The following is a 21,624-nucleotide window of genomic DNA, read 5'->3' as shown; positions in this document are numbered from 1 at the left end:
TGTCTTCTCCCTGGACCTCCTCAATGTCCACCTCTTGAACATCAGACTCTGAGGCCTCATCTTCACTGTCACTTTCCAATCTAGTTGAGGTTAGCTCGTTGACAGGCAAAAATATGTCCGAATGGCCACCAATTTTTCACCCCTTGTATTGGTCAGCTTGTTGCGTGCTTTGGTGTGTGTGTGTGTTCCCAAACAAGGACCAGCTGTGTTCTGAGGCGGCTGATGTTGGTGGGATTTGAAGGATGATGGAGGCAACAGGGAAAAGAGCCTCAGATCCACAAAGTCCCTTCCACCAGCTGGCTGATGAGATATGTTGGCACGACTGCCATATTGCATCTCCATCCCAAAGCCCTTGCTTGGAAGAGTACTTTGCCAGACTGCCAAGAACTTTGCCCTCATCCAGGCCAAGGTGGAGAGACAGTAGTGATGACACCATAGACCTTGTTGATCTCTGCACCAGACAGGATGCTCTTGCCAGCATACTTGGGGTCCAACATGTACACTGCGGCGTGTATGGGCTTCAGGCAGAAGTCATCACGCTTTACGATGTGTTTCAGAACTGCAGTTTCCTCTCTTTGGAGCAACAGTGAAGTAGACAAGGCAGAATGGATTTCTTCTCTTACATCTGCAAGCAGAGTCTGAACATCAGACAGGGTGGCATTGTCTCCCTCAATCTGTGCAATGGCTACTGCTATAGGTTTCAGGAGTTTCAGGCTTCTTACCACTCTCTCCTGAAATACATCATCCAGGAGGATCCTCTTGATGTGGCTGTCCATATCAGCAGACTGTTATATGGCCATTTCTTGGAGAGACTCCTTCCCCTCCAGGAGACTGTCAAACATGATGACACCACCCCAACAGGCGTTGCTGGGCAGCTTCAATGTGGTGCTCTTATTCTTCTCACTTTGCTTGGTGAGGTAGATTGCTGCTATAACTTGATGACCCTTCACATACCTAACCATTTCCTTGGCTCTCTTGTAGAGTGTATCCATTGTTTTCAGTGCCATGATGTCCTTGAGGAGGAGATTCAATGCATGAGCAGCACAGCCAATGTGTGTGATGTGAGGGTAGGACTCCTCCACTTTAGACCAAGCAGCCTTCATGTTCGCAGCATTGTCTGTCACCAGTGCAAATACCTTCTGAGGTCCAAGGTCATTGATGACTGCCTCCAGCTCATCTATAATGTAGAGACCGGTGTGTCTGTTGTCCCTTGTGTCTGTGCTCTGGTAGAATACTGGTTGAGGGGTGGAGATGATGTAGTTCATTATTCCTTGCCCACGAACATTCGACCACCCATCAGAGATGATTGCAATACGGTCTGCTTTCTCTATGATTTGCTTGACCTTCACTTTAACTCTGTTGAACTCTGTATCCAGCAAAATAGTAGATAAAGCATGTCTGGTTGGAGGGGTGTATGCTGGGCGAAGAACATTCAGAAATCTCTTCCAATACACATTGGCTGTGAGCATCAGAGGTGAACCAGTTGCATACACAGCTCGAGCAAGACATTCATCAGCATCTCTGACTACGTTCCTCCATTGAGTCAAAAAAACTTCTGATTTCAGGAGGACCATGAGCTGTTGCCATCGATAAGGTGTCGGATTCATCATTTTCACCTCGAATAGAAGTAGAGGGACTTTTGTCAGAGGTTGCTTGATGCGAGTGCTGAGGGAACTTTATGCACATGGATTCTGCACCTTTGTTGCATTCTTTACATATGATTTAACACAGTATTTGCCAATCCTTCTACATCAGCTGCAGTGAAATGACTACACACATCAGATAGTGCCTGTGGCATTTTCCTGTAAATATTCGAAATAAAATGAGTAAATAAACAACAAATACAATTCCATGTACAGATAAATAGTTAAGTAGTTAGATTAAACAACTCATTTTGTAAGATAAATGTTTTAAAATGAAACGTGTGGAAACAGGTGAATTAACACTCCTCAGTTAGCAGGCTCAAGCAAGCTTAAACCCAGATGGTAGCAAAAACTAACTGGCATAAATGAGTTAGAAATGATTTAAACACACTTTGCTGTAGGCTACTATTTACTAGTTAACAAAAAAAGTATGTATGTCATATAAAACATATTCACCCCACCCAGTACTGGCTCAGACAGTGTAGTAGTGTAGGCTCAATAGCATCTCATTCCTGTGCAAGATCTTGAGAATCGGCTGTACATGTGATGGTAGAATGCATTGTGCATGCAGTGTTGCAATTCCATTGAATTGGGGATAGGTTAACCAAAATATGCCACAAGACCTAGAATTGCCTTATGTGTATCCCACAAAAAAAACCTTCACTGTTATAAGCTAACTTTTTAAAATTAATTTAAGCAAAATTCCCCAAATTCCAGGGCTTAACTTCCCATGGAAAATTTCCGGGAAAATGCTGGAAATTTATCGGAAAGTTTCTGACCCTTTGCAACTAATTGCTGCACTCATAAGCATAAATGAAGCTTATTTGCTGCAATTCGTTGCTCTTCTGAATCTGTTTAACATGCTAAACTTTATCCTAAGTAGCGATGGCTTACTCTCCACAATATCTTCGCTCGTCACGAGCCATTTATAGTCGAGTAAATTGCACAGTTAAAATGCTTCCCACAGTTCTTCCCAATTTGCTTAATTCCCTAAATGTATTTTTTCTATCAAACATTTGCTTTGGTTGGTTAGAGAAGTGTATCCTGGAGCTGAACGTTTTTCTTCTCATTTTTTGTCTCTTCTCTTCCCTGCTAGTGCTCTAAATATAGCCAGGGGTCTGAGCGGTGGCCAGGGGCTTATTGTCCCGGAAGGCTTGCCTAATTCTCTGGCTAACAGCTGCATTGTATGTTATCTGGTTCCTCAGCTACTGTTAAATGGCTTATTGTGAAGGAAGTGTCATTAAGAATGTGTGACAAGCAGTCAGTGAGGAGCATGGGAGTTCGGTCAACTCACGAGGAGTGGGGAATTAGAACTGGCCGTTTACTGGAGGCAAATAAAGAAAGGATCAGATACTTGTAGAGGGGGATACTTTTCACTAAAATATCCTGTGACAAGTTCTAGACAAAGACATTATGAACTGTATGTAGAGGCAGGCATACATACTGTCCAGTAGACGTCAGTGATGGATACATGTTCAGTTCAGGGAAGGAAACTGTAAATCATGATTTTATTTTAGAGTTGCTTCTATTTAGGTGAACTAACATATTTAGATTATTTTTTTTAAAGGTAAAAAAAAAAATCGGTCTGAGGTAAAAAAAGCAGGGTCTAGAAGGACTATTAGCATGGCCGTGCCACAGCGCTGAATGCTAAAAAATTGAGTACCTAAAGATGTTCCTTGAACCAAAATGCAATGTCTCTTCATTAAATAAACATCCGCTGCGTTCAAAAGCACATCTCCACGTCTCCAGAAGGGTCCACGGTGTAGCATTCTGGAATTATGCAGCTGGCAGGTCGCTGAAGTGCTATAGCCGCTGTTTGAGTGGAATTGACAGCACTGTTCGGTGCTTTTTTGTCACTTCATGACCTGTTTGTAATCAAAATAAGTGCGGATGACAGTGATTATGCGTGTGGCTGTCTGCCTCTCTTTAGCTGGCTCTTTGATAGATTAGAGACAGGGGACTGAGACAGTGTATCTGAGGACCGTGGCCATACATTGCTGTAGGTACAGTGTGTGAATGTGTCTCTTGTTTTGAGGGAGGAAGAACATTGGCAGCTAGGGCTACTCAGACAGTCACTGAACTGACATAGGGCTGACAGACAATAGCCTCACCAATCACAAAACACAATATCCCATCCTGACATGTTTGATTGTTAAGAGGATTTACTGGCGCAAAAAACTGCTGGAGGATAGACAGGCAGACAGGGCTAATGCTCAATTTACTGTGCTGTGCTGACAATTTAGACGTAACTTACCACCACTCAAATCTGACTTAAATCTTCCACAACTAATTTAAACTGGTCCTGTTTTTTTTTTAAACTCAAAAGTACCTCTATCTGAATATAAATAATAATTACAACATTTTTTGCCTACCTTTTAACAGCAATTCAGACAAAGCTCCCACTGGGCAAAAACTGGTTGAATCAATAGTGTTTCCACTTAATTTCAACCCCAAAAATGTATGTGATGACAATGAATCAAGATGGAAAACTGCTTAGATTGGCAAAAAGTCAACAACATAAAGGGCGTTTCATATATTTTTCAACATCATTTTTACCTAAATCCAATGACTTGGTGACATTTGATGTTGCTTTCCCGTTGAATTCACGTTAGTTGACAACAACCAAATGTAAATCCAAAACGAGACACAACTGACATCTGTGTCCAGTACTTTAAAAAAAAATGTCTGTAACTTCAAATAAACTCAAAAACAATAGATCATAGTAAACCTTTGTTTGCCCTCCACTGAACAATGCTCAGGCCCAAATCATAACAAGTTGTGTGGTTCAATGGTTTTCATCTCTCCAATGCAAAACGTGCTTTTAATGAAGGTGCACAGGCTGCGTTGTGCAGTGTTCCTCTTTTGTCCTCGTATCGTCTGAATGTGGAAGGTTTAATTAGTGTTTTGTCTTCAGACAGCTGCCCCACTGCATGCCCATTGCCCAGTGCCTCTTTACAAATCTATTTTCTATTTGAACGGATTGCTTCCTTTCATAACGAAAACAATCTACAGTGTATTTGTCAGTTGAGTGTGAGTTGATATTTTGCACCATGTAGAATACAGTTCTCGGCTGAATAGATGGATTATAGGCTAACAGAAGCCATTGGCCTTTAGAGCCTAAATAGCAATGTTGTTGTTTCACTGTGCGCTTGTTTTTGCTTTGAAATTGATACCCAACAGAGAGCAAGTCAGGAAAGGCCACTGAGAGAATGGACACCATTGGAAAATAGCTTGTCTAACAAAACATTTGAAAAAGGAAATGGGCTTTGCCGACATATGATGTACGTACAGTTGAAGTGGGAAGTTTACATACACCTTAGCCAAATACATTTAAACTCAGTTTTTCACAATTCCTGACATTTAATCAGAGTAAAAAAAAATCCCTGCCTTAGGTCAGTTAGGATCACCACTTTATTTTAAGAATGTGAAATATCAGAATAATAGTAGAGAATGATTTATTCCAGCTTTTATTTCTTTCATCACATTCCCAGTGGGTCAGAAGTTTACATACACTCAATTAGAATTTGGTAGCATTGTCTTTAAATTGTTTAACTTGGATTAAACGTTTCAGGTAGCCTTCCACAAGCTTCCCACAATAAGTTGGGTGAATTTTGGCCCATTCCTCCTGACACTGACCTGTAACTGAGTCAGGTTTGTTGGCCTCCTTGCTCGCACACGCTTTTTCAGTTCTGCCCACACATTTTCTATGGGATTGAGGTCAGGGCTTTGTGATGGCCACTCCAATACCTTGACTTTGTTGTCCTTAAGCCATTTTGCCACAACTTTGGAAGTATGCTTGGGGTCATTGTCCATTTGGAAGACCCATTTACGACCAAGCTTTAACTTCCTGACTGATGTCTTGAGATGTTGCTTCAATAGATCCACATAATTTTCCTACCTCATGATGCCATCTATTTTGTGAAGTGCACCAGTCCCTCCTACAGCAAAGCACCCCCACAACATGATGCTGCCACCCCCGTGCTTTACAGTTGGGATGGTGTTCTTCAGCTTGCAAGCCTTCCTATTTTTCCTCCAAACATAATGATGGTCATTATGGCCAAACAGTTCTATTTTTGTTTCATCAGACCAGACAGTACAATCTTTGTCCCCATGTGATGTTGCAAACCGTAGCTTGGCTTTTTCATTGCGGTTTTGGAGCAGTGGCTTCTTCCTTGCTGAGCATGTCGATATAGGACTCATTTTACTGTGGATATAGATACTTTTGTACCTGTTTCCTCCAGCATCTTCACAAGGTACACCAAAGTATGTTCATCTCTAGGAGACAGAACACGTCTCCTTCCGGAGTGGTATGACGGCTGCGTGGTCCCATGGTGTTTATATTTGCGTACTATTGTTTGTACAGATGAACGTGGTACCATTTGGAAATTGCTCCCAAGGATGAACCAGACATGTGGAGGTCTACAATTTTTTTCTGAGGTCTTGGCTGATTTTGTTTGATTTTTCCATGATGTCAAGCAAAGAGGCACTGAGTTTGAAGGTAGGCCTTTAAATACATCCACAGGTACACCTCCAATTGACTCAAATTATGTCAATTAGCCTATCAGAAGCTTCTAAAGCCATGACATCATTTTCTGGAATTTTCCAAGCTGTTTAAAGGCCCAGTCAACTTAGTGTATGTTAACTTCTGACCCACTGGAATTGTGATACATTCAATTATAAGTGAAATAATCTGTCTGTAAACAATTGTTGGAAAAATTACTTGTGTCATGCACAAAGTAGTTGTCCTAACCGACATGCCAAAACTATAGTTTGTTAATTAACAAGTGGTTGAAAAACTAGTTTTAATGACTCTAACCTAAGTGTATGTAAAATTCCGACTTCAACTGTATAACTATGCAGTCGGACAAATAGGTGTCGTACAATCAATTTCCCTCTTCCTAGATTCAAAGCACGTAAACACCAACAAGGATCCCTAACAATGCTGTTCCGTTTCACAATTCACTTTCTTACATAAGACCCATGTAGGATGGGATTTTATTTTCATGGAGGGCCAAGAAGAAGAGGGAAATACTCAGTAAGCTTACAGTATGGTGCAAATCTGACAATTAGTTACAGAGATTCCACATTTTCTGTTCTCTGGCACACTATCTATACGGAGTAAAGAGCTCTTGAGCCTGACTGCCAACAAGACCCAATGAAGCGGAGGAGACATGATAGAGCATGCATTGCAAACGATACTGAGGTACACTGTCATTAATACTACTGTACAACAACACCTAATAACCTGAAGACTCTTGTTTAACAAACCTTTTTCAGTGATCGGTTTGGAGTTTTTCTCCGATTTTGCGTTCCATTTGTTCAGCTTTTTAGATGATCACATCTCCATATGCCTACTGACTTCAGATGAAAAGCCCAGGTCTGGCAGCAGCAACAGAGAGGTTGTTCTGTGTTCTGTTTACCTGGGGCTTTTGACTTCCCCTCCAATACATTTACATGTTCCATCTCACGCATGATTTGTGTCGTTATTCTTTGTCGTAATTAAGCATAATCCATTGACTGCATTACCTTACGCTACAAAGGACACATTTTGAGCTTTAATCATATATTCATTAATACAGTTTACCCATACATATTTATCATTTTAATGTTCACTAAATGTCTGTGTGAAGACAAGGTTGTTTTGTTCCCTAATCAGAGCCATACCTTTTATTCTGTTTCGTAGTGTAGTGTATACTACAGACTCTGGTTTCATAGTGTATACTACACACCCTGGTTTCATAGTGTAGTGTATACTACAGACTCTGGTTTCATAATGTATACTACACACCCTGGTTTCATAGTGTAGTGTATACTACACACCCTGGTTTCATAGTGTAGTGTATACTACAGACTCTGGTTTCATAATGTATACTACACACCCTGGTTTCATAGTGTAGTGTATACTACACACCCTGGTTTCATAGTGTAGTGTATACTACAGACTCTGGTTTCATAATGTATACTACACACCCTGGTTTCATAGTGTAGTGTATACTACAGACTCTGGTTTCATAGTGTATACTACACACCCTGGTTTCATAGTGTAGTGTATACTACTGACACTGGTTTCATAGTGTAGTGTATACTACACACCGTGGTTTCATAGTGTAGTGTATACTACACACCCTGGTTTCATAGTGTAGTGTATACTACAGACACTGGTTTCATAGTGTATACTACACACCCTGGTTTCATAGTGTAGTGTATACTACACACCCTGGTTTCATAGTGTATACTACACACCGTGGTTTCATAGTGTAGTGTATACTACAGACACTGGTTTCATAGTGTAGTGTATACTACAGACACTGGTTTCATAGTGTAGTGTATACTACAGACACTGGTTTCATAGTGTAGTGTATACTACAGACCCTGGACCTAATGAGTTACCATGGTGATAACTGTATCATTCTGATTATGGCAGAAGCATACCATTACATTTGACATTTTAGTCAATAAACAGACGCTCTTATCCAGAGCCTGGTACAGTTACTGCATTCGTCTTAAGATAGCTATGTGGGACAACCACATATCACAGTCATGGTAAGTACATTTTTCCTTATTAAAGTAGCTTATCAGCAAAGTCAGAGCTAGTAAGGGGGAAAAAAGGTCAAGTGTGAGTGTTAGTTCACAAAATGCTTTATTTTTTAATTCTTTACTACCAATCTTATTGTACAGTCTGTGGCCTAATAACACATATGACCACAGATCATATCTGACCAATTCACTAGAAAGTAGATGATTGAGTCCCATAATGAATCAAACTCAGTATATTTCCATTCCATTCCATTCACAATTCAATTTGTGAGTAGATTATTGGCCTTCGTAACTTTTGCCTTGACACCAAATGTGATGAAGTAGAGATAAAGTAGAAAAACTGTAATGGAAAGTTTGTTGTTACTCAACTCCTACCCGAACTCTATCCAGCAGGCTCAATCCAGCCCAGAGAATACAATACCGGAACCTTTAGGCTGATCAAAGCCATAAACATGATTAGCTCCACTGTCTAAATCCTTATTGTCAATTAACTGTAGCTCTAAGTCAGCTGAATGGACTGTCCCAGAGCAGCCCCATGTGACTGCCCCCTCTCAGAGGGGATTGTGGGAGAGCGATGGCATTCCACAGCCACAGCGCCAGGGTCACCCTGACCCCATGTATCGCCAAGAACAACCATACACATTGTCTAACATGATAACACACTGGTCCAACATCAAAACACTGTAACAAATGACTTACAAACACAAACAAACTGGCCAATGGAAACTCCCACCACGTATAGGACATTCACATTGATCTCACCTCAAATAGACGCAGCACGTTGGCAACCATGATGGACACAGAGCTGGCTGATGCCCCGATCACCCCTATCACACGCTCAGGCTTGCGGATGATGGGCGGCTCTCCATTGGAGCAGCGTATGTCCGAGGTGTCCTTCTGGATGAGGGCCTGGACGAAGGTGAGCGACTGTTCCAGGGCGTAGGTGTCTCTAGAGCATGTGTCCAGGATCCTGGCCCCCAGAGTAATGTTGGGGAGTAGCTCCGGGTCACTGTTGATCTGGTCCAGGGCGTAGAGCATAGCCTCCATGCGGTGAATGCCTTTCTCCTTCTTGATCTCCCCACAGGGCAGGCCATGAGGCCCCCTGGCGTGGATGGGGAACAGGCCTCCAAGGGTGATGTCTCCAGGGATCTTGATGGAGTGGGGATGGAAGTGTTGATGGGAGGCCCAGGACCCAGGGCTCATCCCCACACACAACATCCATAGGAGGCGAGGCCACGTGGTGGAATGACAGCCACCCCATCCAAATGGCCAAACCATGCCATACTGGTGGTGGTAGTGTAGAGATGGGGGGGATTTAGATGTCATGATGCTATGACTTTATTGGCACGTGTCTTTACCCTCTACTTGAAGCACCTGCTAACAGATAAGATAAGGAGAAGGGAGTAATTGGGAGGCCTTGATTCAAGGCTTTACATTTCCAAGAGAGCATGACTCATCAGATTTATACCTTATTTCTTATGCGAGTACAAAAACTGATATAATTGAGAAGGAGATAGCACAGACCAATCAGGGAGCTCAGAATATATAAGGATGGAGGACAGTCACACAAGCCAGGATTTACTGTTGAATACAAATCTGGGAGATGCCAGTAACGGCCAAACAATATTTATGATTCTCAAGGTAATATTGTATTCTTTTCAGCTATAAATGGTTACATCTTCCATTCAGTCAATAGCTCAGGGCACACTCCTGTTGAAAAATTGTACAGTAATCCCCTCACTCTATGTGTAATGAGTTGATACAGTATGTAGCTTGTTTTCATTGTAGAAAGTGGATTTGACTGGTTCTTAATAAACTCTTCGAGGTTCCAAAAGAGTTCTTCGGCTGTTCCCATTGGATAACCCCTTTTTGTTCAAGTTAGAACCATTGTGGGTTCCATGTAGAACCCTCTGTAGAAAGGGTTCTACATGGAACCCAAACCAGTTTATACTTAGAACAAAAAGTGTTCTACCTGGAACAAACAAGGGTTCTTCAAAGCGTTTCTCCTATTGGGACAGCTGAAGAACCCTTTTAGGTTCTAGATAACACCTTTTTTTCTAAGTGTAGTGATGGTGTGACTGTGACCATCTATGGCCCAACAGGGTTAAAGCTTCTTATAGAGATCACAGAAGTTGGGGCATCAGAATGGATGCGCGATTGACAGCATTGACTGCATTGCAGCATAAGCCAAGGCATTTGTACACAAGTGGATGGTCAACTGATCATAAAAGGTTGCTTACATGGAGGCAAACGCTTATAGATGTAGGCCTACTATATGTACTGCTACATTCCCCAGGAAGAAACCAACAAATGTCACTCAAACAGAAGGCGGAACTAACAATGAGTCACTGACAACAAGCAAAACAAAACAGGTTGGGTTTTAGGAGAGGTTCTGAAAGACACTCATGGGGGTGTCCACTGAAAGTTGATAAGCAACAACAACTAGAACCTAAAAGACACCCACCATGAGCGGCCATTAATTTGCACAAGAAGAGGCAAACAAAAGAAGAACGCACATCAAATCAAATAGTGGAGCTAATCCAAAACAGGTAAGATTAGATAAAGTATTGTTTTTCTAGAACTCAAATAGTGAGAGTCAATTAAACATGTTAATCCTCCACATCCACACTGGAGCACTGGGCCAGCCACTCTTAAATAGCACCTGGGCCAGCACAGGTGAAACAATTTCCCACTTACAAGATGGCAACCAGCACAGGTATAACACATACTGACTAACGAGGTGACACCAATCAGTGCGTCCCATGTCAAATCAAATCTAATCTAATCGAATTATTTGTCACATGCGCAGGTATACAATGAAAATGTTAACGTACAAGCCCTTAACCAACAATGCAGTTTTAAGAAAAATACCACAAAAAAAAGAAATAAAATAAGTGCTATGGTGATAACATCCAACCTCAAAATATAATGCAAAAAAACAAAGTCTGTATCTGTAGGAACAGAAGTATATGTCCCTAAATTGCAATTATGTGTGATTACATGGAAATTGAGTGATAAAGCTGCCCGTCTTACATATACAATTAATTGCTGCTTTGTAATGCAGTCGTTCCTTGTAAATGATACGTTAGTCTCAATGGGACTATCCCCTGCTTAAATGAAGGTTAAAAATGGCCCTTATCTACAATATGTGATATTTCAGTAACTTTGCATTTCTGGGAAAATTAGCACTACTGACACTTTCCACTGCCAGATTGGTGAAATCATAACGGATGCCTAAAGGGTTCTCTGCCACGGCTTCTTCTCTGAGTAGCTGATAACAAGCCAAGATCAGACTTACTATCAAATAGGCTTGAAATATGTCACCCCAATTATCTGTGTGTAATGAAAAGGCCTTCACTTGAAGCATGACTTTTCTCTAACTCTGTGATTAAATTGCTGGCTTGAGCTGACAACTTTCCTTAGTCAAATTCAAAATGTGTAACCTAATTACGTTTTAAAGCAGGCTCTTCATTACATAATTTGATTTGGAGCATGCTGTAAAATGACAGTGGTGGAACTTTGGATGTTAAACATGAGAGACAAGCACTCTCTGGGTTACACTCCAGTAGATCTTGGAAATGTCATTCTGGTGGTTATAAACACAACTTAAACCTGTGAGCCTAATGGTCAGTATCAATAACATATAGAAACACTCTTGTGTTGCTCTAATGACAGTGTAAATGGGACAGCTCTAATTACAGTGTAAATGAGAGAGCTCTAATTGCAGTGTAAATGAGAGAGCTCTAATTGCAGTGTAAATAAGAGAGCTCTAATTACAGTGTAAATGAGAGAGCTCTATTTACAGTGTAATGGGAGAGCTCTAATTACAGTGTAAATGAGAGAGCTCTATTTACAGTGTCAATGAGAGAGCTCTAATTACAGTTTCAATGAGAGAGCTCTAATTACAGTGTCAATGAGAGAGCTCTAATTACAGTGTAAATGAGAGAGCTCTAATTAAAGTGAAAATGAGAGAGCTCTATTTACACTGTAAATGAGAGAGCTCTATTTACAGTGTAAATTGGAGAGCTCTATATACAGTGTAAATGAGAAAGCTCTAATTACAGCGTAAATGAGAGAGCTCTAAATGAAGTGTAAATGAGAGAGCTCTAATTACAGTGTAAATGAGAGAGCTCTATTTACAGTGTAAATGAGAGAGCTCTATTTACAGTGTAAATTTGAGAGCTCTATATACAGTGTAAATGAGAAAGCTCTAATTACAGCGTAACTGAGAGAGCTCTAAATGAAGTGTAAATGAGAGAGCTCTAATTACAGTGTAAATGAGAGAGCTCTAATTACAGTGTAAACGAGAAAGCGTCTTGTCAGAGTTATAATGCCTACATTTTATAGCGGCAGGATTGCAAGCAGGCAGGGAGTTTCATGTTCAAACCAACGATGTTGTTAATTAACGGTCTATTTCAGGTCAACCATCATAGATGTGGAGAATTGACAGCAGTATGCTCAAGCCCAGCAGGCAAAACTGATTGCAAGGACATGACGCTGACATTTTTACTGATGGAAGAAGTCATTTTTGGCGACCAGAAAAAGGCGTCACTACCTGGTTGTAATCTGCTTACCAGTTATCACTTCAACCAGATTTCAACCAAACGTGACGTCATTATGACGTCTGATGCAGAAAAAATCCTCCTGCCGGGAGCTGCTGTGTGTTTGTGACCTGTGATGTAACTTTTCAAAGAGAGAGTAACTTGTTTTGCACTAGAAAGAAAATCATGATTCAAATGCTGCTCATGACATCCACAGGCAGCATTGACTCATCAGTCAAACAAGTAAACAAGTAGTCTGAATGTATCTGAATGCATGATTACACTGAGGTAAATGCTTCAAGTTTAAACTAATTATCAAGTTTGGTCTGACTACAATCACCTCTTGCTATATTTGAATCTACTTCTATCATTTGTTGATGTATACTTTAATCTTCCCTATGTTTGGATTATCCTCATCCCTAAACTATTTTGGGAACATTTCATTGAAATACGTCAACAGACACACTGAGGATGATCCTACGTTGACACACATGTATGAGTGAGTTTCTCACTGGCTTCAAATGATGGACAGTCACCTCCACAGATAAACAAAGGCATTATAGTTCTAGACAGACTAGTTCCAAAAATAACCATCCTATATTCTCATCCTGTAAGACAACGTCTCTGGATATGGGACACTGCTGTTGTCTGATCATGGATTGTGATGTGCTCTCATCAAGGCTTGTCCAGGAGGGGAAAAGGGCCCCAAACCTGGAAATCTGAAGATTCCTGAAGTGAGTGAGGAATAGAATACACCAGCACTATCAAACACCATGGTGGTTGGTTTTTGAACAGCTACTGGCATGCGCACCGAGAGCCATTTGGAACACGGGAGTAGTAGTAGTGTGGTCCATTAACCAATGGCCCCAAGAGGGCTGATAATGTTTCATTCTTTCAAAATCGCCAGCTGTAGTTCACATGGTACACAACAGGGACCAAAGCTGATACTAGATCAAACTGATCAATAGTCAGGTTCATCTCATCTCAAAATACTTACTATTTGTGTTAGTATTTTTATTTTTTTACTGTTTTACTACATTTGAATACTTAATGGTCAATTTTTTCCTCATATAGTAACAACATAAGTACACACCTAATGGCCTAATCAAGACCCAGGTTCGAGTCCCAGTCCGGCTAACCCCACAGTTTGCTGTCAGCAGCGGGATCAAAATTTTGGTGATGCATAAACGAGAAACCACTTATTCATCACCAAAATTTAGCGTGTTGCAAAAATAGGCAACGTGCGCATCAATTAGCTTGCTCAGTGCTGCAGGAGGGAGATTTTTGTGTGAGTGCACATGTGGCTGTTTTATGAAAATCTGAGAATATTTGGCCAATGAAACATTTCTGGTTGGTCTCTGGGAATGTACAGTTAGGAAGGGAGACTTTTTTTGAGTGAAGTAGCAGAAAATATGTTGAATGTGCAACTAATGAGCATGAAGAGCCCCACAAGTTTGATGAAATTACCTTTTATATCTTTCAGTATAATACGGCTATTTTCTTACTTCTGTAGCTCTTCGTTAGACTCGCGCTTTTTGTAAAAAGTTAACTGTCCTCTCCAAGTTAAGCTGGAATTTAGCCAGAAAGGATTTGACAAATGTGATTGGTTGACAATATGCCATTGGCCTACGTCTCTTCTTGCACTGCACAGAATATCATATTTTAACAACGATTGAAGAAGTGTTTATCATCACCAGCACTACATCCTTGATATAACATCTTGTCATAAGCACAACTTGACTGCAAAAGAGACAGGTTGGAATGTCAATTCTCATCAAATGAATAGGAAGTCTGACTGAAATATGGGACAAATCAACCTTTTTTGTAAATTAGTGGTGTTTTAATGTGTTGATAAAATGTGGGACATGATTGTTTGGTTGCAGGAAGCGGGACAAAGGGCCAAAATGCGTGACTATCCCGCACAATGTGATCACCCTACTTTGGATAGCCTGTCTCCAGGATTAGTTAGGGACCGTTAATAAATTACACAATGTAAATGAGACAATATTTCCATGTTGCACAATTTTTAGTTTTCTCATTAAATTATTTTAATATTTGTATATGTATTTCTACAATTTATAGTTGGTTTGAGGTTTTTAAGTCATTGTAATTTGGAGCTATTGGAATTTTAACATATTGTCCCATGTACATTGTGCAATTTACAGATGGTCCCTAACTAGCCCCATAGGGATATCCAAAGTCAACCCAAGTTTACAACTGGCATTAATATTGGGTCACCTGCAGCTGCCCACCTGAATTGATGATACTTGTGTGCTGCAAACCCAACTTTAATTTACATTGTGACGCAGTCCTGACCTCAAGTCTCACAAAACTCAGTTTTGGAGGAGACCGACTTTATGACCAAAATTCTTTGTAGTCAATTTTGACATTAAAATAAATGTTTATAACTCATACCAATGCCACACAGGTTGTTTTCTAAATTATGTTTTTTTAGGGGCAGTTTCGCTTAAGTGGCTGGAAGAAGTATAGTGTCGTTTAGGCTACCATGAATCCAGAACCATGGCAAATACGCGCCAACGCAGTGCGTGAGAGATGAGGTACAGTTGCATACGGATGAATGGACAGACAGAGGGTCGAGGTAAACCTCGTCACACTTTTCGGTTTAAAGAAGAAAACTGATAACTGGCAAACTGAAACAACAATGTGTGAGCGAGTATGACTTGAATTGAAGAACTTTGCGCATCATCACAACGCAAGCCCGCGCGCCAAATTTCAGCTGTGTACCCATGTAATTAATTGGAGCATTTTAACATGCAACTATTTGTAAGCTAGAACTTTTGGTGTATTACTGCAAAATCTACATATTTGTATTGTACAGTAGCTATAATTACAGTCAGGCTACTGTGGCGGATGCTAATAGAAAAGGTGACTAACAGCAGAAAATCACCATCATATCTCAGTCCTAAAAAAGCTGGACAGTGGTCTACTATAATATTTAGCATAGTTATAATATTTACACGATTAAACATACAATATTTGCTTGAAGTTTACATAAAACAGTGAGATGTGCAATCACTTACCTGGAAATTCCATCTTGATGTTTCTTGAACTTGCTCCTAAAAATACGCAGTCATTGAAACATTCCAAAACGCAGATCAGCCTCAACAAAATATTTCACATTTTCACACTCTCCGAAAGCAATTTGCGGTTGTCATCGATTAAACTATATCAAACATCAAGAACGATACTTGCTTGTGACGAATAGCTCTGAAAACAATGTGTCATTAATTGGATTAAAGTCTTTATAAGTTGCTTTCGAGGCTTTTGAAATTGCATCACACTAAAATGTGCCGTATTCCCCACAACTGTGACGCTTCAAATCACTATCAAATTTAAAAGGATGGTCTCTCTCTCTCTCTCTTTCGCTCTTTCTTTCTTTCTCTCTCTCTCTTTCTCTCGCTCTTTCTTTCTCTCTATCTCTTTCTCTCTCCCAGCTACACACTAATGGTTGCAGATGTGGTTTAAATGTTTGTGTGTCAAATATGATTATATGACACCAGACTGCTCATACTGGTCATCTCAAGGCTTCCCTTTACTTGGCCTTTACTGGTGCATCACCATTACATCACCATCACAGTGAAACATGGCGTAGCATCTGGAAGCCATTAGAAGGATGATATACTGTACCTGAGAGGATATTTATTTGAGGTTATATGTGGTTATTAAGGCAAACCTAACTCCTTTTTGGGTGACAAATAATGGACACATCGACATTTACTATGGGGGGAGGGGGGGGGGGGGTCATAAAAACTATGCACCCCCCAACGTAAACATTTTTCACATGACCCTTCCCTTGTACAGTCAAATAAATGGAACACCCTTCTCAACATAGAATTAACTCAAAATAATGTTTACGACCAGAAATTAAAATAACTGTAGAGAACCTGTATTTATAAACGTGGATATCTACTTGGCTTTTGTGGCGCAGTGGATTCTACGCAGGGCTATGGGCCAGGAGGCTGAGGGTTTGCCAACCACCACAGAGGAGCTCATTCTCCCTACCTGTTACATTACTTCAAATCAAATCTAATTTTATTTGTCACATACATGTGTTTATCAGATGTTATTGCGGGTGTAGCAAAATGCTTGTGGTTTTAGCTCTAACAGTGCAGTAATATCTTACAAGTAATATCTAACAATATCACAACAATACACACACATCTAAAGTAACGGAATGGAATTAGGAATATATACATATTTGGGCGAGCAATGTCAGAGCAGCATAGACTAAGATACAGTAGAATAGTATAGAATACAGTATATACAGTTGAAGCATGACGTTTACATACACTTAGGTTATTATTAAAACTCCACAAGTCGGTTAGGACATCTACTTTGTGCATGACACAAGTCATTTTTCCAACAATTGTTTACAGACAGATTAGTTTACATACACTAAGTTGACTGTGCCTTTAAACAACTTGAAAAATTCCAGAAAATGATGTCATGGCTTTAGAAGCTTCTGATAGGCGAATTGACATAATTGGAGTCAATTGAAGGTGTACCTGTGAATGTATTTAAAGGCCTACCTTCAAACTCAGTGCCTCTTTGCTTGACATCATGGGAAAATCAAAAGAAATCAGCCAAGACCTCAGAAAAAAAATTGTAGACCTCCACAAGTCTGGTTCATCCTTCGGAGCAATTTCCAAACCCCTGAAGGTACCACGTTCATCTGAACAAACAATAGTACGCAAGTATAAACACCATGGAACCACACAGCCGTCATACCGCTCAGGAAGGAGACGCATTCTGTCTCCTAGACGTACTTTGGTGCGAAAAGTGCAAATCAATCCCAGAACAGCAAAGGACCTTGTGAAGATGCTGGAGAAAACAGGTACAAAAGTATCTACATCCACAGTAAAACGAGTCCTACATCGACATAACCTGAAAAGCCACTCAGCAAGGAAGAAGCCACTGTTCCAAAACCACCATGAAAAAAGCCAGACTACAGTTTGCAACTGCACATGGGGACAAATATCGTACTTTTTGGAGAAATGTCCTCTGGTCTGATGAAACAAAAATAGAACTGTTTGGCCGTAATGACCATCGATATGTTTGGAAGATAAAGGGGAGGCTTGCAAGCCGAAGAACACCATCCCAACTGTGAAGCACGGGGGTGGGAGCATCATGTTGTGGGGGTGCTTTGCTGCAGGAGGGACTGGTGCACTTCACAAAATAGATGGCATCATGAGGTAGGAAAATTATGTGGATATATTGAAGCAACATCTCAAGACATCCGTCAGGAAGTTAAAGCTTGGTTGCAAATGGGTCTTCCAAATGGACAATGACCCCAAGCATACTTCCAAAGTTGTGGCAAAATGGCTTAAGGACAACGAAGTCAAGGTATTGGAGTGGCCATCACAAAGCCCTGACATCAATCCCATAGAAAATGTGTGGGCAGAACTGAAAAAGCGTGTGCGAGCAAGGAGGCCAACAAACCTGACTCAGTTACAGGTCAGTGTCAGGAGGAATGGGCCAAAATTCACCCAACTTATTGTGGGAAGCTTGTGGAAGGCTACCTGAAACTTTTAACCCAAGTTAAACAATTTAAAGACAATGCTACCAAATCCTAATTGAGTGTATGTAAACTTCTGACCCACTGGGAATGTGATGAAATAAATAAAAGCTGGAATAAATCATTCTCTCTACTATTATTCTGATATTTCACATTCTTAAAATAAAGTGGTGATCTAACTGACCTAAGACACGGAATGTTTACTAGAATTAAATGTTAGGAATTGTGAAAACTAAGTTTAAATGTATTTGGCTAAGTTGTATGTGAACTTCCGACTTCAAGTGTACATATGAGATGAGCAATGCAAAATATGTAAACATTATTAAAGTGACTAGTGTTCCATTTTTAAAGTGGCCAGTGATTACAAGTCTATGTATATAGGGCAGCAGCCTCTAATGTGGTAGTGATGGCTATTTAAAAGTCTGATGACCTTGAGATAGAAGCTGTTTTTCAGTCTCTCGATCCCTCCTTTGATGCACCTGTACTGACCTTGTCTTCTGGATGATAGTGGGGTGAACAAGCAGTGGATTGGGTGGTTGTTGTCCTTGATGATCTTTTTGGCCTTCCTGTGACATCGGGTGATGTAGGTGACCTGGAGGGCAGGTAGTTTGCCCCCGGTGATGCGTTGGGCAGACCGCACCACCTTCTGGAGATCCCTGTGGTTGCGGGCAGTACAGTTGCCGTATAAGGCGGTGATACAGCCCGGCAGGATGCTCTCAATTGTGCATCTGTAAAAGTTTGTGAAGGTTTTAGTTGCCAAGCCAAATTTCTTTAGCCTCCTGAGGTTGAATAGGAGCTGTTGAGCCTTCTTCACCGCGCTGTCTGAGTGGGTGGACCATTTCAGTTTTTCCACGATGTGTACGCCGAGGAACTTGAAGCTTTCCACCTTCTCGTCGATGTGGATATGAGGGTAGGAGTAACTCTGGTACTGTAGGTCTGAAACATTCTTCTTCACCTCAAGTTCAACTGTCGGAGTAAGTTGTAGTGCCGTTGCACTCTGCCCTCATGTCATAGGCTTGCAGTAGCTAAAGCTTAGTAATAGCCACACCACACCTTTACAAAAGCATATTAACTTTATTAGGGTAACATGAAAAGCAAGTCAAGCTCTTGTTTATAGGGAAAATAAGAGCAAGCTTTTAAATTGCGGCAAACACAGCATGACAGTTGGAACTTAATTTGGCCAAAGAAAATGGCTCAACAGAATGAAACAAAACACATGCAAACTGCTTTAAACATACCAACAAAGGCAAGTGCCTACCATACCCAACAAATTACAGACATAGGCTATTGTTGTTTATTTTACAACAGACCTACGTATCACCTGTCTTAAACTAAATATGGAGCACACAATTAAAAAGAAAAATGTATTTAATTTATCCAATGAAAATGTCTCACCAGAATTGAACTAAACAGGTTTAGCATATTTAAAGAACTTGTTACGATTAATAAATAGGCATACAATAACAACAATGATATACAATAATAATCATGTAAAACAAATTATGATAAATAAATATACATTCCAAAATGGCATCCTTCCTGAATGGGGAGTTGCACAGTAGCCTGCATTCTGTTGAACTGACTAGGTATCCCTCTTTCCTTTTGTCCACTACAATATTAAAACTTAAATAAAATCCCCCTTGTAGAGTTCTCACTGCACGCTCTTTTCCCTCCAACCTTTGTTTAACTTTAATGAGAAAAAGTCCTGCGGATGGGGGTTTCCGTCACATTTGAAATGGGTTTCCATCACATTTTCAACCCTAGGCCTACTGATGGTTTTGTCACTAAACATGTTGAGTAGGTATAGCGAATGTGCCCACTCTGGTATTGGCACATGCACAACAGCTTGCAGATACAGTGCTACTACATGATGAGATTATTATGGAAAAAAGTGTGAGATTATTTGCATTTGTCAAATGGCAGCCAAGCATCGATCATCATGTCACCAGAATAAGACCCTCCATCAACCTCATCACTGTGCACTTTCACCACCCTGTGAAGTTAATCAAAAACGTATTTCATCTGTAGCCTAATAAACTGCATGCTTTCCCATGATGTGGTGGCATTTCTTATCGGTCATTTAGGCTACTTTACTTGCATAAACAGTTTGGATGGAAACCTGGTTTATGTCAAGCCATTTTGAGGATGCTGGAATTATATTTTGGATGAATATGTGCATGCCTACAGCAGACTTTTGAAGTAGCCTAATCAGATAAAAACATGACTGATTGTGTTTATGCCACATATAAAAGGAAATACATTGAAAAAGTTTAATTATAAATATTTAGGCTATATTGAAGCGTTAAATTCTAGTTGCGCCAGGAAAAGCCAGTCGGATTGGAGAGGAGGCAGAGCACGCATTAAGCTTTCCTGCTGGGAGCACAAGTAGTCACATTACTATAGAATGACTCGGGAGAATGATGATCTGATACTGACAGCACATTCAGTATCAGAAGTAAAAATACAACCAGACTGGCCTGCTACTGTGCCTTTCTAGACCTTATAAACAGTGGAGAGTAGACCCACAACGGATCCAAATCAAATTAAACATTCAAATCACTGGTATATTGCATCGTTATTCAAATTACATTTTCACTGCATTCTAGAGTAGAATGTTGTACTCAGTTGAAAACAATAATGCAATTATTCATTGTTGTAAGCTAGTCTAGGCAGGATCATTGTATTGTCACTAAACCAGATCAATAGAGGAGATTTTTGAGCTGTTTGGCTAATGTCTTCACCTGGCTGCGCACAATTGGCACAGATTCGTCCGGGTTAGGGGAGGGTTTGGCCCGGGTAGGCCGTTATTGTAAATAAGAATTTGTTGTTAACTGACTTGCCTAGTTAAGTAAAGATAAAAAATAAAAAAAAGTGCAATGATGCACCTGGCCTCTCCGCTACCTATCAGCTAATGCTATTTGTTGTTGTCGATTCATATAAAAACTGGATGAGCTTTCAATGTTTTTATGTTATGTATGATTACTAGTTAGCTTATTGCAGATCTGGACAAACGATCCACCTACAGTACAGCTATTGTCACTATGAATGGTGGATAGAGGGCAGGATATACTTTTAGACTGGTAGACTATACTGACCTGTGGTACAGTACAAGTTAGCACATGGAAAAGCGTAGGGCAACAAGGGAAGTACCAAAACACCTTGATATAGGGGAGGCCCATGCAAGCACATGAGGACATGTGGCTCGGATGGAAGACATTATATAGTAAAACCTGCAAAAGAGTGAATGTTAACCAGGGAAAAAACACACTACCCTCCCCCGTGACCAATAAAATACACACTACCCTCCCCCGTGACCAATAAAAAACACACTACCCTCGCCCGTGACCAATAAAATACACACTACCCT

General features: G+C 40.5%; 1 protein-coding gene across 1 annotated transcript in view; it reads right to left on the bottom strand.

The window, feature by feature from the left end:
* grm6a (glutamate metabotropic receptor 6a) overlaps positions 1 to 9,551 on the bottom strand; it is a 28,875-nt gene extending 19,324 nt beyond the window's left edge. Inside the window, exon 1 of the mRNA XM_036947584.2 lies at positions 8,943 to 9,551. Coding sequence (XP_036803479.1) covers positions 8,943 to 9,506 — 564 coding nt within the window. The 5' untranslated portion in view covers positions 9,507 to 9,551. The remainder of the gene's footprint in view (positions 1 to 8,942) is intronic.
* Between the last annotated feature and the right edge of the window lie 12,073 nt (positions 9,552 to 21,624).

The sequence above is a fragment of the Oncorhynchus mykiss genome, chromosome 16 (genome assembly GCF_057628025.1).
Source record: "Oncorhynchus mykiss isolate SJ-2025 chromosome 16, ASM5762802v1, whole genome shotgun sequence".
In the NCBI taxonomy this organism is placed as follows: domain Eukaryota; kingdom Metazoa; phylum Chordata; class Actinopteri; order Salmoniformes; family Salmonidae; genus Oncorhynchus; species Oncorhynchus mykiss.
Note: the sequence above shows the minus strand (reverse complement) of the source record. Positions and strands in the feature narration are given on the sequence as shown.